This window comes from Perca fluviatilis, chromosome 14 (genome assembly GCF_010015445.1).
Source record: "Perca fluviatilis chromosome 14, GENO_Pfluv_1.0, whole genome shotgun sequence".
NCBI classification, from domain to species: domain Eukaryota; kingdom Metazoa; phylum Chordata; class Actinopteri; order Perciformes; family Percidae; genus Perca; species Perca fluviatilis.
In genome coordinates this window covers 26,294,013-26,307,954 of record NC_053125.1, presented here as the reverse complement: position 1 = coordinate 26,307,954, position 13,942 = coordinate 26,294,013, and the positions used below count along the sequence as shown (strand labels likewise).

At 47.3% G+C, this 13,942-nt stretch overlaps 1 protein-coding gene across 4 annotated transcripts; it reads right to left on the bottom strand.

Moving 5' to 3' along the window:
• Positions 1–1,637: 1,637 nt before the first annotated feature.
• LOC120573641 (zinc finger protein 85-like) lies at positions 1,638–12,250 on the bottom strand. Of its 4 annotated transcripts, XM_039823523.1 has the most exons (7): positions 11,958–12,250; positions 10,885–11,044; positions 8,002–8,186; positions 6,843–7,164; positions 5,815–6,264; positions 4,292–4,762; positions 1,638–3,246 (listed from the first exon to the last, which is right to left on the bottom strand). In XM_039823523.1, the coding sequence occupies exons 2-7, from the start codon at positions 11,000–11,002 to the stop codon at positions 1,940–1,942; spliced, it is 2,853 nt and encodes a 950-aa protein (XP_039679457.1). In that variant the 5' UTR covers positions 11,003–11,044; positions 11,958–12,250; the 3' UTR covers positions 1,638–1,939. The 4 variants fall into 4 exon arrangements, with proteins under 4 accessions (XP_039679457.1, XP_039679459.1, XP_039679458.1 ...); XM_039823525.1 differs by lacking the exon at positions 4,292–4,762; XM_039823524.1 differs by lacking the exon at positions 5,815–6,264.
• Positions 12,251–13,942: the final 1,692 nt, after the last annotated feature.

Sequence of the window (13,942 nt, the reverse complement as noted above, 5' to 3'; positions counted from 1 at the left end):
AGGCGGAGGTGGAGGGGGGCTTGTTTGTTGTCCTGTGATGGGCCCACTCAGCTCTGTTCCTAGCAGGACTTACTGGCATTTCATCCACAATGTTTCCTCACAGCAAACAGTGACAAACAGCACTCACAGTAACAACTATACACAAGCAACAGCCAATCAATGAGGGACATATGGGACTTGTTCTGGTACTTTTTCTGTGTACTTTCTATTCAAATCATTCCAATAAATACCCCACTGACTATGTATTCTTTGTACACAGTCACGCACACACACACACACACACACACACACACACACACACGCGCGCGCGCATATACACAGAAACAAAGACTCACATGCATATACACACACACGCATGCACACAGACAAACACGCATATACACAGACACGCATACACAGAAACACACAACACGCACGCATAGACAAACACAACACACTGACACACACGCGCATTCACAAACAACAGACACGCATACACAAAAACGCTGAGACACCACGCGCGCAGTACAGACACACACACGCATAGACAAACACGCATACACACAGACACACATGCATACACACAAACGCAGACACACACACGCACGCACAGACACACACACACGCATAAACAAACACGCATACACACAGACTCACATGCATACACACACACACGCATGCACACAGACAAACACGCATATACACAGACACGCATACACAAACACGCATACACACTGACACACGCATGCACACAGACAAACACGCATATACACAGACACGCACACATACACACAAACGCAGACACACACACACACGCACAGACACACGCATAGACAAACACGCATACACACAGACACACTTGCATACACACACACGCATGCACACACAGACACACACACACACACACACTTGCATACACACACATGCATGCACACAGACACACACACGCATGCACAGACACACATACATACGCATAGACACACACATACACACACACACGTTTGCACTTAACCCATTCAGCCTCTTCTTTCTTACGCAACAGTTACCTTGTGTGTGTGTGTGTGTTTTCCTGTGTGTAGTTTATTTTGTAGCTGAACCCTCGTGTTGTCTTCCCGTCGACCGTGAACTTTTTCTTTGTGCTTTTTTCGATTCTTTTGACCTTTTTTGTCATGTTTTGTCACTTTTTTGAATGTAATGGTCAATAAACCTAATTAAAATTACATTGTACCTCATTTTTGAGCAGAAATCATGAATTATTTGGACTAATAGTTAACGTCGTCCAGTGGATCACAGGCTGGGTCATGTCAAAAATTAGTCCGATTGCTGTTTTAAAACCATTAAATAAAAAAAAAAAAAAAGGTTTTCAAATGCTATAAAATTGAATAAAAACACCAAAAGTTCAACGGAAGTCAATCATTCATTTGACCTGCGAAGCACAGCCACGCAGTCCGGTTATTTTTGGGGCAATTTGGCTGAAAGAAAACCATATTTTTTATATAAAAAAAGAAAACTTTGAAAATGGGTCAAATTTGACAACACAAGGGTTAATGTTTGTGCTTATTCATGTATGCACATTTTATATTCATATGATTTAATTCAATTCATTTTTATTTATAGTATCAAATCAGAACAAAAGTTATCTCGAGACACTTTTACAGATAGGAGTAGGTCTAGACCACACTCTATAATTTACAATTCCAGTAATTCCCCCCGAAAGAGCGAGCATTTAGTGCGACAGTGGCGAGGAAAAACTCCCTTTTAGGGTTTTTGGGCCGATATTTCGGGCTCGGGCGAGATAATCTAAACTCTAATTCAGTTTTACGGTCACAGAGGAGAGAAGAAACTAGAACATGTTCACATTTAGCAACGCTGACCTCAGAGTTCAAATCAGATTATCAAAAATAGTTGATAGCGAGAGTTGACAACTACATCGACGGATCTAGAAAATACCCAACGCGTCTCAATGTTTGTGTGTCTGTCGGTGGCTGGTGAGATGCTGGCGGAGCCGGAAGCGTTTCTCGCAGCGCTCGCACCCGAAGGGCTTCTCGCCCGTGTGGATGCGGACGTGTTTGGCGAGGTTGCTCCTGTGGTTGAACCGCTTGGCGCAGTGTTTACAGTCGAAGGGTTTCTCCCCCGAATGGATCGTCTGGTGGCTCTTCAGCTTCGCCGCCAGGGAGAAGCACTTGCCGCACTCGGCGCAGCGGTGCGGCTTCTCCGCCGCCTCCGCCGCGCCGCACTGGTGCGCGGCCAGCTCTGCGCGCCCGGGGAAGCCCAGCCCGCACAGGGAGCAGCGCGGCGGCTTCTCCTCGTGCGCCGCCAGGTGCGCTTTCAGCGCCGACGGGTGCGCGTAGCCCTTGCCGCACGCGCCGCACTTGTACGGCTTCTCGCCCGTGTGGCTGCGCTCGTGGGCCACGAGGTGCTGCAGGAGGCGGCACGCCTTGCCGCAGTAGGCGCACTGGTACGGCTTCTCGCCGCTGTGGATCATCTGGTGCTTCTTCAGGTTGCTCCGGCCGCTGAACGCCCTGTGGCACACGCCGCACTCGAAGGGCTTGTCGCCCGAGTGGGTGAGCCGGTGCGCCGCCAGCGAGGCGCGCAGCCGGAAGCGCTTCGGGCACAGCTTGCACCGGTGCGGCCTCTCGCCCGTGTGGACGCGTTCGTGCTGCCGCAGCTTGGCCAGCTGCTTGAAGCTCACGTCGCAGCGGCCGCAGCTGAACGGCCGCTCCTCGGAGTGGCTGAGCATGTGCGTCTTCAGGTCGCCCTTGCGGGCGCACGCCTTGCCGCACTCCTCGCACTTGAACGGCCTCACCGCCGTGTGGACGAGCAGGTGCTGCTTCAGCGTGCCCGGCCGGCCAAACTGCTTCCGGCACACGTCGCAGCTGTAGCGCCTCTCCCGGGTGTGGGTGAGCAGGTGCTGCCGGAGGGTGTGCGGCATGTAGAAGCTCTTGTCGCACTGCTTGCAGACGTGGCGCCTCTCCCTCGGCCTCGCCGCCCCGGGCGTTTCCTTGCGCGTGGGGTTTTCGCCGTCCTCGGCGGGAGAGCGCGCGCGCCGCCTCGAGCGGCGTTTACTCCGGGGGGTCCGGCTGCGCTTGCCGCGCGGATCCGTCTCTCGCTCCGTCTGCTCGGCCGGCTCGGGCCGGCTCGTCGTGCCGCAGTGGTAGCGCTGGTGTCGGGCGACGTTGCTCCGCTTGGCAAAGGACTTGCCGCAGTTGTCGCAGCGGTGGGACGCCGGCTCAGACGCCGCACCTTCCTGCTGCTGCTGCTTCTCCGCTTTGGGAAGAGAGAGAGAGAGAGAGAGAGAGAGAGAGAGAGAGAGAGAAAGGAAGAAACGCACCGTTAAAATTCTGTTTCTGTCCCAAGATCATGTCTACAGAACGGGACATGTTCTACTGGTTGTGCACTATAAAAACAATAAATAAAAGAGAACAGGACACAACTTTTCTTTCCCTCTGATTCGTCTCTCCATTTCTTCACTCACACTGTCGGAATATGCACACACGTGGTACGCTCCGCGGGGCCGGTCACGTAGTGGACCCGTGCGCTGACGTGCACCAACGCGTGCAAGTGGCCCGGTAACTGGCCGATCAAACAGGCTCATTGTAGCGTTTCAAGCGGAGCTCTGAATCGAACACAACTGAACGATTAATTGCAATTTGCAATAATGTCACGATATATATATATATATATATACATACATACAATATATTTTTACTTATTTAACTGTCTAGTAAAGTTCAAAGTTTGTTTCTGACTTTCATATGAATGTTTACACCAGGCTTGGTCAGCGCTCAATATACTGCTGTGATTGAAGTAGTTAAATAAAAGATGTAATTCATATAAAGTCATCATCACATCCAGGCCTGGCCTCCAGGAAAGAACAGTTGGTTTAATCTATGTAATCGTGTGTTGTTCCTAGTATACAATGATTTATCGCTTGTCGTTGTTGACTAATACAGAAGACAAAGAGCTTGCCTACTTATGGCGATATTGAGTCGATATATCGCGCACCCGAGAGAGAGAGGGAGGGGGAATGACATGCAGCAAAGGGCCGCAGGGCGGAGTCGAACCTACGGCCCGCTGCGTCAAGGACTAAACCTCTATATATATATATATATATATATATGGGCGCCCACTTTACCAACTGAGCTATCCGGGCGCCCTATCGTCAAAATAAACAGTTGATTAATCAATTGGTGTAAATATACTTCTTCCAGCAAAAGTCAACATTTTGTTATTCACGAGACGTATCGAGGTGCATTTTCTATTTTAGAAAAGTTAAACCAGCGCGCCCATTTTTCAACTCTGCAGAAATTACCTGGCGCTCCCGGCTCCGAGGCTTCTTCGACTTCGTCTTCAGCGTCTGGTTGCTCCGGCGTGGTGACGCTGTAGCGCTTCTCCCTGGCGTGGGTGAGCAGGTGCCGCCGGAGGGCGTGCGCCACGTGGAAGCTCTTGTCGCACTGCGTGCAGACGTGGCGTCTCTCTCGCGGCCTCGCCGCCGCGGGCGTGTCTTTGCACTTGGGATTTTCACCGTCCTCGGCGGGAAAGTCTACACGCCGCCTTGAGCGGCGTTTACTCCGGAGGGCCCCGGCGCGCTTGTCGCGCGAATGCGCCTCCGGCTCCATCGGCGGCTCCGTCGGCGACTCGGGCCGGCTCGGAGCGCCCTTCGTCGTGCAGCAGTTGTAGCGCTGGTGTCGGGTGACGTTGCTCCGCTTGGCAAAGGACTTCCCGCAGTTCTCGCAGCGGTGGTGTGGCGGCTCAGACGCCGCACCTTCCTGCTGCTTCTCGGCTTTGTTTCCATCGGGCGAGTCAAGAGAGAGAGAGAGCGAGAGAGAGCGAGAGAGCGAGAGAGAGAGCGAGAGAGCGAGAGCGAGAGAGCGAGCGAGAGAGAGAGAGACAGAGAGAGAGCGAGAGAGAGAGAGAGAGAGAGAGAGCGAGAGAGAGAAACGCACCGTTAAAAATTCAGTTTCTGTCCCAAGATCATTTTTCCAACACAGAGCTGGGACAAATTTGTTATCTTTAAAATAGAGCCCGACCGATAAAGGACTTTTAAGGCCGATATCGATACAAATATTTGGTGATTTAAGAATCCGATATTCCTGTATATCGGCCGATATATATTTAAAAAAATAATAATCCAGAAACGCGTAACAAAACATAAACAGATTTCCCTAACATGAGTTATTTGTAGTGATTTAGGAGTCCTCGCTGAAATAATATGATAATGCGGTTATAAACTTTTGTTTTATTGTCACAACAGAACATCAAAATATATTGAAGTCCTGATAAATAAAACGTATAAAAATACAAACTTAAGATATGAAACTTAAAGTCCTTTGACCAAAAAGACAATAACAACAAAAAAATTAAACAATCAAAGAGTGTAGCCAACAGGGAGGGTGCAGAGCGCCCTCTGGTGGACAGACTATGCAACGCCAAGAACTCAGAACAATGGCTGAAGGGGAGCTTCGTCCTTTTTTGATTAGATTTTTTTAAATATTAATTTATCGGCCGTTTCTAAATGCCGATACCGATAGGTTTGGAAAATGCCTAACATCGGGCCGATAACGTCGGGCTCTACTTTAAACAGCCGGAGAAGAGCGAGAAAGCACAAAAGTATATTTATGTCATTTTATAAAAACAACTCCAACTTTGAAATTCTTTAATATTAATAATTATTAAAACAAAGCTCCAACAGTTGATTAATCAATTGGAGTAAATATACTTCCTCCAGCTTGTCAAAAGTCAAAATTTTCTTATGCACGAGACGTATCGAGGTGCATTTTTCTATTGAAGAAAATTAAAACCAGCGTGCATATTTTTCAACTCTGCAGAAATTACCTGGCGCTCCCGGCTCCGAGGCTTCTTCGTCTTCGTCTTCAGCGCCTGGTTGCTCCGGCGTGGTGACGCTGTAGCGCTTCTCCCTGGCGTGGGTGAGCAGGTGCTGCCGGAGGGCGTGCGCCACGTGGAAGCTCTTGCAGACGTGGCGTCCCTCTCGCGGCCTCGCCGCCTCGGCTGTTGCTTTGCTCTTGGGACTTTCGGCGTCCTCGGCGGGAGAGCGCGCGCGCCGCCTCGAGCGGAGGGTCTGGTCGCGCTTTTCGCGCGAATGCACGGGCAGCGAATCGCACGGATCGGTCTCCCGCTCCGACGACTCGGGCCGGCTCGGCGCGCCCTTCGTCGCGCCGCAGTTGTAGCGCTGGTGTCGGGTGACGTTGCTCCGCTTGGCGAAGGACTTCCCGCAGTTCTCGCAGCGGTGGTGTGGCGCCGCACCTTCCTGCTGCTGCTTCTCCGCTTTGTTTCCATCGGGCGAGTCAAAAGAGAGAGAGAGAGAGAGAGAGAGAGAGAAAATTGAAATTAAAAATTCTGTTTCTGTCCCAACATCATTTTCACAACACTGAGCTGGGACGATTTTGTTATTTAAAAAATGTACGGTTTAGGAATTTATATATATATATATATATATATATATATATATATATATATATATATATATATATATATATATATATGAATGAAGACATTGATTTTAGCTAATAAAGTACTTAAAAACACTACACAGTGTACCTTTAAACAGCCGGAGGAGAGGGAGAAGAAGAGCGGCAAAGACTGAGAATGAGTCGCAGAGTAACGAGTAAAGTTGTATCTTATTTCAGATAGAAAAGCACAAAAAGTATCTTTATGTCATTTTATAAAAACAACTCCAACTGTGAAATTCTTTAATATTAATCATTTGGCATAGATATACTTCCTCCAGCTTGTCAAAAGTCAACATTTTCTTATTCACGAGACGTATCGAGGTGCATTTTTCGATTGAAGAAAATTCAAAACCGGCGCGCAACAAACGTATTTTTCAACTCTGTAGAAATTACCTGGCGCTCCCGGCTCCGAGGCTTCTTCGTCTTCGGCGCCTCGTTGTTGCGGCGCGGCGGCGGCGTCCCAAGAGCCGTTTGGCGGTTTTGCGTCCTCCGAATCGCCGGCGTCGTCGGGCGCCGCCTCCGTTTTGAGCGCCTCGGACGGCTCGGGGTCCCGCGGGAACGCCGCGGCCCCGTCCTCCGGAGGCGCCGACCGTTCCTTCCAGTCGGGGTTTCCGTTGTCGCGGCCGTCGTCGACGGCTTCTTCTTTGCACGGCTGGATCTCCGCCGCGGTGTCGGTGTCGCGCCAGTGCGGCTCCTGTTTTATCGCGTCCGCCGGCTGTGGATTGTAGAGGTGTTCAAATTCATCAAAATAGTCGATGCATCGATAATCGGCCGGGCCATAATCGATTATTTCTGTTCACAATTTAATGTAGGCCTAACAGCATTTCTGTTTACATTTCCTGGTATGTTTTGCACATTCAGGAGGTGCCATGTGCTCAGCGCTGTATAGTTTTTGTTAAAGTTTTATTATTTTCATGACTATTACGTTGTAGATTCTCACTGAAGGCATCAAGACTATGAATGAACACATATGGAATTATGTACTTAACAAAAAGTGTGAAATAACTGAAAACATGTCTTATATTTTAGATTCTTCAAAGTAGCCACCCCTTTGCTTTTTATTAATAAGGGGAAAACTTCCACTAATTAACCCTGACAAAGCACACCTGTGAAGGTAAAACCATTTCAGGTGACTACCTCATGAAGCTCATTGAGAGACCAAGGGTTTGCAGAGTTATCAAAAAAGCAAAGGGTGGCTACTTTGAAGAATCTAAAATATAAGACATGTTTTCAGTTATTTCACACTTTTTTGTTAAGTACATAATTCCATATGTGTTCATTCATAGTTTTGATGCCTTCATTGAGAATCTACAATGTAAATAGTCATGAAAATAAAAAGGAAACGCATTGAATGAGAAGGTGTGTCCAAACTTTTGGCCTGTACTGTGTGTATCCAATTTATGTAGTATTAGAGCACTGCAGAATGTTTGGTTTTTGAAGCTTGAAAAGCTATGAATTAAAAATCCTACATGGCTTTAATAGAAAAAAATGTATTTGATGCATCGAGATATCAAATCGAATCGCTGATGTGATAATCGGTGAAGATTCACACCTCTAGTGGATCCCCAGGGGAGACGCCGGCCTCCGGCTGCTCATCCTCCTGCGGCCGCCCGTCCTCCGCCTCCAACTCGACCTCGACGCTGGCGTAGCTCTGCTCGGCTGCCGGATGAACGACCCACCCGTTCGGTCCGGGAGCTCTCGCGCAGCCGGTCTGGCGGACGACGGCCGAGAAGTCGTCTGAGGAGACAAGTCGATTCACGAAGCACAGTTAATCCTCCCCCCACTTCCACTACAGCCTGTAACAACAGTTATGTACTGACTGTCCACTGGCCCACTGTATACTGCTTACACCGTTTACTGGCTATATTAGCCCATATGCACAACCCCCTCCCTCCCTCCCTCCCTCCCTCCCTCCCCCAGCCTGGACTGAAGTCTAATCAGTCCCTCCAGAAAAACCAGCCAAACTCTGCTTATTTATGCGGGGGAGGCGCATTTTTTCCAAATACGCCGCACTTTCGCCGCATAAATTGCCGATTTCCGCGCAAAATATGCGGGGCTCGCATGATTTCATAATCCCCGCATTTTGGTTGCAAAAAAACTCCCATAATATATCTTAGCAGAAAGTTGAAAAATGTTCACTTCGCACAAGAGCAGCCATTTTCCCCGGTTGCCATGGGAACGTTATGAAGTGACGTAATTACGCGACGTGAACATCATCGAAAAGCAGGGTGTTGGGGGGGGGGAATGTTTCTCTCTTTTTCATCAAACTGCAATTTTTGCACATAAATTGCATAAATATCATATATAGCAATATTCCACATCGCATTTTTTAAGAAAACGTGCCGCTTAACCAAGGATTTTTCAATTCAATTCAATTTTATTTATAGTATCAAATCATAACACGAGTTATCTCGAGACACTTTACAGATAGAGTAGGTCTAGACCACACTCTATAATTTTTTTTTTGCCCGCAACAATCCCAAAAAAAAACTTGTGACATAAGTATTGTGATGATATCGTAGCGTGAGACCTCTGATGATTCCCACCCCTAACAGACAATGACCAAACGAAAAGCCCTCTACAGCTGCTTTTTTTTTTTTTATAATATCAAGTGTAATTTTTCTGGAAGGACTGTCTAACTTAATACTTGAACAAAGGTTGCTGTTTAACCCTATTACTTCCTCGCACTATTGGACTTATTTGCATACTTACATAGAGCACCTTACCGTGCATCCCTTAGTACATTCATGTGGATTTTTGGAGTTTTTATTGAGTATCTTTTCTTGTCCATATTATTCATTCGGATTTGTCATTTTATCATCCTGTTTATGATGTAGGTGTATGTTGTGTTTGTGATGCCTTAAAGCTACTGGGATCAACAAAGTATCTCTCTCTCTATCTCTATCTCTATCTAATCCACTGCAGCGGCTTCAAAGAGCTTAGAAAATAAAGCCCCCTGGCACTCGCAGATAACCAATCCTCTTATTTAATGTGGGGCAAAAAAAAAAAATTAAAACGAGTGCGTTTCGTTGGCGGCCCTGCTGCTGCAGCATGCGTACGTTTGGCCTGCACTCAATGAGAAGCTTACTCACCCGTGAGTGCCGCGGCTCATCGTTTCGTTATCACAATGTAACATTGGCTGTGGAACCAGAGGGGCAGACTGTGTGTTGGCGCCATCCTGTGGCGTTCAGAGGACGAGGCACTGACAGTGTTGGAAATGACAGATTCACGTTTTCTTTTAGAGTGCTCATATTATGCTCATTTTCAGGTTCATAAATGTATTTAGAGGTCATATCAGAATAGGTTTATGTGGTTTACTTAAAAAAAAAAAAAAAACACACCATATTTTTGTTGTACTGCACATTGCTGCAGCTCCTCTTTTCACCCTGAGTGTTGAGCTCTCTGTTTTAGCCACAGAGTGAGAACTCGCGCTTCTGTTCCATCTTTGTTAGGATTCGCACATGCTCAGTACCTAGGTATGGACTACTAGCCAGTCAGAAAAAGAGTATGAGGGTGTGCCCTGACAGTAGCTAGGTAAGGACTACTAGCCAGTCAGAAGCAGAGTATGAGGGCGTGCCATGACAGTACCTAGGTAAGGACTACTAGCCAGTCAGAAGCAGAGTATGAGGGCGTGTCCTGACAGTACCTAGGTAAGGACTACTAGCCAGTCAGAAGCAGAGTATGAGGGCGTGCCCTGACAGTAGCTAGGTAAGGACTACTAGCCAGTCAGAAGCAGAGTATGAGGGCGTGCCCTGACAGTACCTAGGTAAGCACTACTAGCCAGTCAGAAGCAGAGTATGAGGGCGTGCCCTGACAGTATCTAGGTAAGGACTACTAGCCAGTCAGAAGAAGAGTATGAGGGCGTGCCCTGACAGTAGCTAGGTAAGTACTACTAGCCAGTCAGAAGAAGAGTATGAGGGCGTGCCCTGACAGTAGCTAGGTAAGGACTACTAGCCAGTCAGAAGCAGAGTATGAGGGCGTGCCCTGACAGTAGCTAGGTAAGGACTACTAGCCAGTCAGAAGCAGAGTATGAGGGCGTGCCCTGACAGTACCTAGGTAAGCACTACTAGCCAGTCAGAAGCAGAGTATGAGGGCGTGCCCTGACAGTAGCTAGGTAAGGACTACTAGCCAGTCAGAAGCAGAGTATGAGGGCGTGAACAGTGTTTTCTGTTGGAGATGGTAAGTCCCTTTGGGGGGGGACTTTGGGCTTTTTCACTTTGTAAACCTATAAAATGCACAAATAAAGATATGTAACAGGAAAAGGAACAAGCCAAAAAGCATAATATGAGCACTTTAATGAAGCGCATTAATTTAGAACAGTAAACAGTCCGTTAGTAGGTGTCCTACAACACTTGTTTTTAATGGACACCCTGCAGCCAATCAGAGTCGAGTATTCACCCAGACCGCGGCACGAATATATCTATCAGCTGCTCACCGTCCTGTTCCGGCCTCCGAGCTGGTCCCGGGTCTGCTGGTTCCTTCAGACAGTCCACCAGTAAGACCGACAGCTGCCTGAAGCCCGGCGGAGACGGACCGCCCGGCGACGCCATCATCTCCGCGGCGGTCGGTCAGAGCAGCATCGGCACGCAGCAGACCTGAAAGACACGAGGTTATCACTCATCAAGCAAACGGGGAGCATCTCGGAACAGTCTTTACACCAAAAGGCTTTTTCCACTTACGCAGACTAATGTTAAAAAAAAAATAAACTGGGAATGAGATCTAAGAGTCTCGCTAGAGTCGGTGGAAGCTACTGTTTAAAGGCGCTCTGAGCGATGTTGGGTGACGTCACTTGTTGTTGACGTTCAAAGTATTGTCAAACAAAACGGAGGCTTGCTCGCTCCTCCCTCCTCCTCCTCATCCCGTCAGTTATTGGCTGGAAAGCTGGAAGACTGTTTGTTATGTTTGGTGGTGCAGGTTGGCGCAGTTTGTTTTTGTTGCCGTTTGTGGCGCCTGGGCTGTCTACAGAGACAGCGTTTTTTTTACAGTGTGTTCAGGGGACTGGCAGCTTCACCATTAAGCTGCCATTCACACACATAAACTGGGGATAACTTTGGCTGTATCCCGCTTCTGTCCTGGTTGAAGTTGTTAACTGTATGGTGAAAGGCAAACTGTAAGTACATGGAGAGAAAATCCTCTTCAGAACTTACAGACACACTCACACACGCACGCACACACACACACACATTCACACACACATAAACATGCACACAAACATACACATAGAGACACAAACATGCACACACACAAACATGCACGCACACACGCACATGCACACACAAACATGCACACAAACAGGCACACACAACGGTATGGTGAAAGGCAAACTGTAAGTACAAGGAGAGAAAATCATCTTCAGAACTTACACACACATGCGCGCGCGTGCACACACACAAACATGCACAGGCACACGCGCGCGCACGCACAAACACACACACACACACACACACACACACACACACACACACAGCATGGTGAAAGGCAAACTCTAAGTACAAGGAGAGAACTTACCAATCGGAGCTAACGGCCAGTCTTTTCCCGGGCTAACGTTTGAGCTAAACTGCTGCTGAAGACGAATCCCCGCTTCGTATGATAATAACCACATCAATAAATGTCCACTCGTGTCTGTAGTCTTTCTACTTGTAAGACGTGTCTCTCGTCTTTTCATGACGAGAGTACAATTCTGAAAAAAACGGGATAAAAATGTACAAAACAAACGAAAGAGAAGCCGTGGATAAGGTAAATTATCAAACACGAGCGAAGGTTCTCTTCCGGGTTTAGTAGTTGAAGGACTGGTTGTCTCAACCAATCGGCTGCGAGAAAGTGAAGAGGAGGCGGGAGATTTAGCACCAATCGCTGTGTCGTATGGTTTCAAGGAGACGGCAACTCGTTTAGGTCAAAACTGATAAAATACGCGTTTTGTCCTACAGATTTTATTATACTGCCTATTCGTTAAAAAACGCCTTTAACGTTTAAAAGCCTTTTAAAACGTATTCATTATTATGAATATTATGATTATATATAAGGAAGAAGTGCTTAAAATGTAAGTGAATTAAACATATTCCTATAGAGTTCCCTAAACTCCACTAGATGGAGCCACGCAATCAGCCTTTGTCTCTTCACAGGGGCTTTGATTCAAATGGATGGTTTGTAATCATTTAAAAATTATACAGTATGACTCACTGAGACACAAGTACAATATATTTATATAGTAAACAGAAGAGAATTATGTGCGAAATTCTCAGTTTTGATTTATAAATGTGCAGATACACACACAGACACAGACACACACACACAGACACACGCACACACACACACACACATACACACGCAGACACACACACAGACACACACACACACACACACACACACACACACATACATACACACACATGCACACACAGACACACAGACACACATATACTGACCCACACACACAGAGAAACACAGACACACACATACACACAGACACAGAGACACATATATAGTGAATCAGAGGGTCGCTGGTTCAAGTCCCCATCGGACCAAAGTATGGTGGTGGACTGGTGAATGGAGAGGTGCCAGTTCACCTTCTGGGCACTGCCAAGGTGCCCTTGAGCAAAGCACCGAACCCCCAATTTCTCGGAGCGCCTTTCCATGGGCAGCTCCCTCACTCTGACATCTCTCCATTAGTGCATGTATAGGTTCTGAGGCACACACATAAACACGCACAGAGAGACACACACACAGACACACACAAACAAACAGACAGAGAGACTCACACACCACACACAGAGAGAGACACACAAATGCGTTGATAATTTGCTCTTTTGAAGACCAACGTTTTTTGAAGTCCCTTTGAAGTAACTTTTACTGATGTTGTTGATTTGCGAACCTCATTTATGTTAATCCAGTGCACTTCATGTCGAACTCAGTGAATGTCTCCTCGCGGTCACCTAGCTCTCTCTACCTTGTGTGTGCGCTGAAAATATATTTTCAGTGTTCCAATTCAGCCCTGGCTGTGTAAATGAAAAACAAACAGAAAGGAGCCACCCGAGCCACATAACAATTTTCCAGCCAATCGGAAACAGGCGGAGACACATCAGACGTACGGTTACTTCGCAAAACAAACGATCCGGTAGAAGAAGTCAATGCAATTTGACGTATGTTTGGATCATAATTTGGACGATAGTGTATGGATTTATTTCTTGCTTAACAGATGTTGTTTATTTTGGGACCTCGACCGAAAACCTGAGCGTTCACGATACGGTCCGTCAAAGACCGCTGGAGATCTTTGGGGCCGTCTGAAAGTATAGGCTGGGAACCGAATTCATTACTATCTGTAGGAGCCAATTAGTGCCCTTGCGCGATGTAATACATCTCCACACCGAGTGCAGTGTGTCAGGGTAAATGAAGCTGTCTTCTCCCATTATTACAAACACGGGGTCTCCACAAGGAAGTACAATCTCCCCAGTCTTATTTACCCTGTACACAAATGAATGCAGGAGCAACACACA

Coding starts and splice junctions, on each gene's coding strand:
- LOC120573641 (XM_039823523.1), bottom strand. CDS start 11,002: ATGATGGCGTCGCCGGGCGGTCCGTCTCCGCCGGGCTTCAGGCAGCTG. Junction 4,763..5,814: donor CTCGGAGCCGGGAGCGCCAG/GTAATTTCTGCA, acceptor ATGGAAACAAAG/CCGAGAAGCAGCAGGAAGGT. Junction 3,247..4,291: donor CTCGGAGCCGGGAGCGCCAG/GTAATTTCTGCA, acceptor CTCTTCCCAAAG/CGGAGAAGCAGCAGCAGCAG.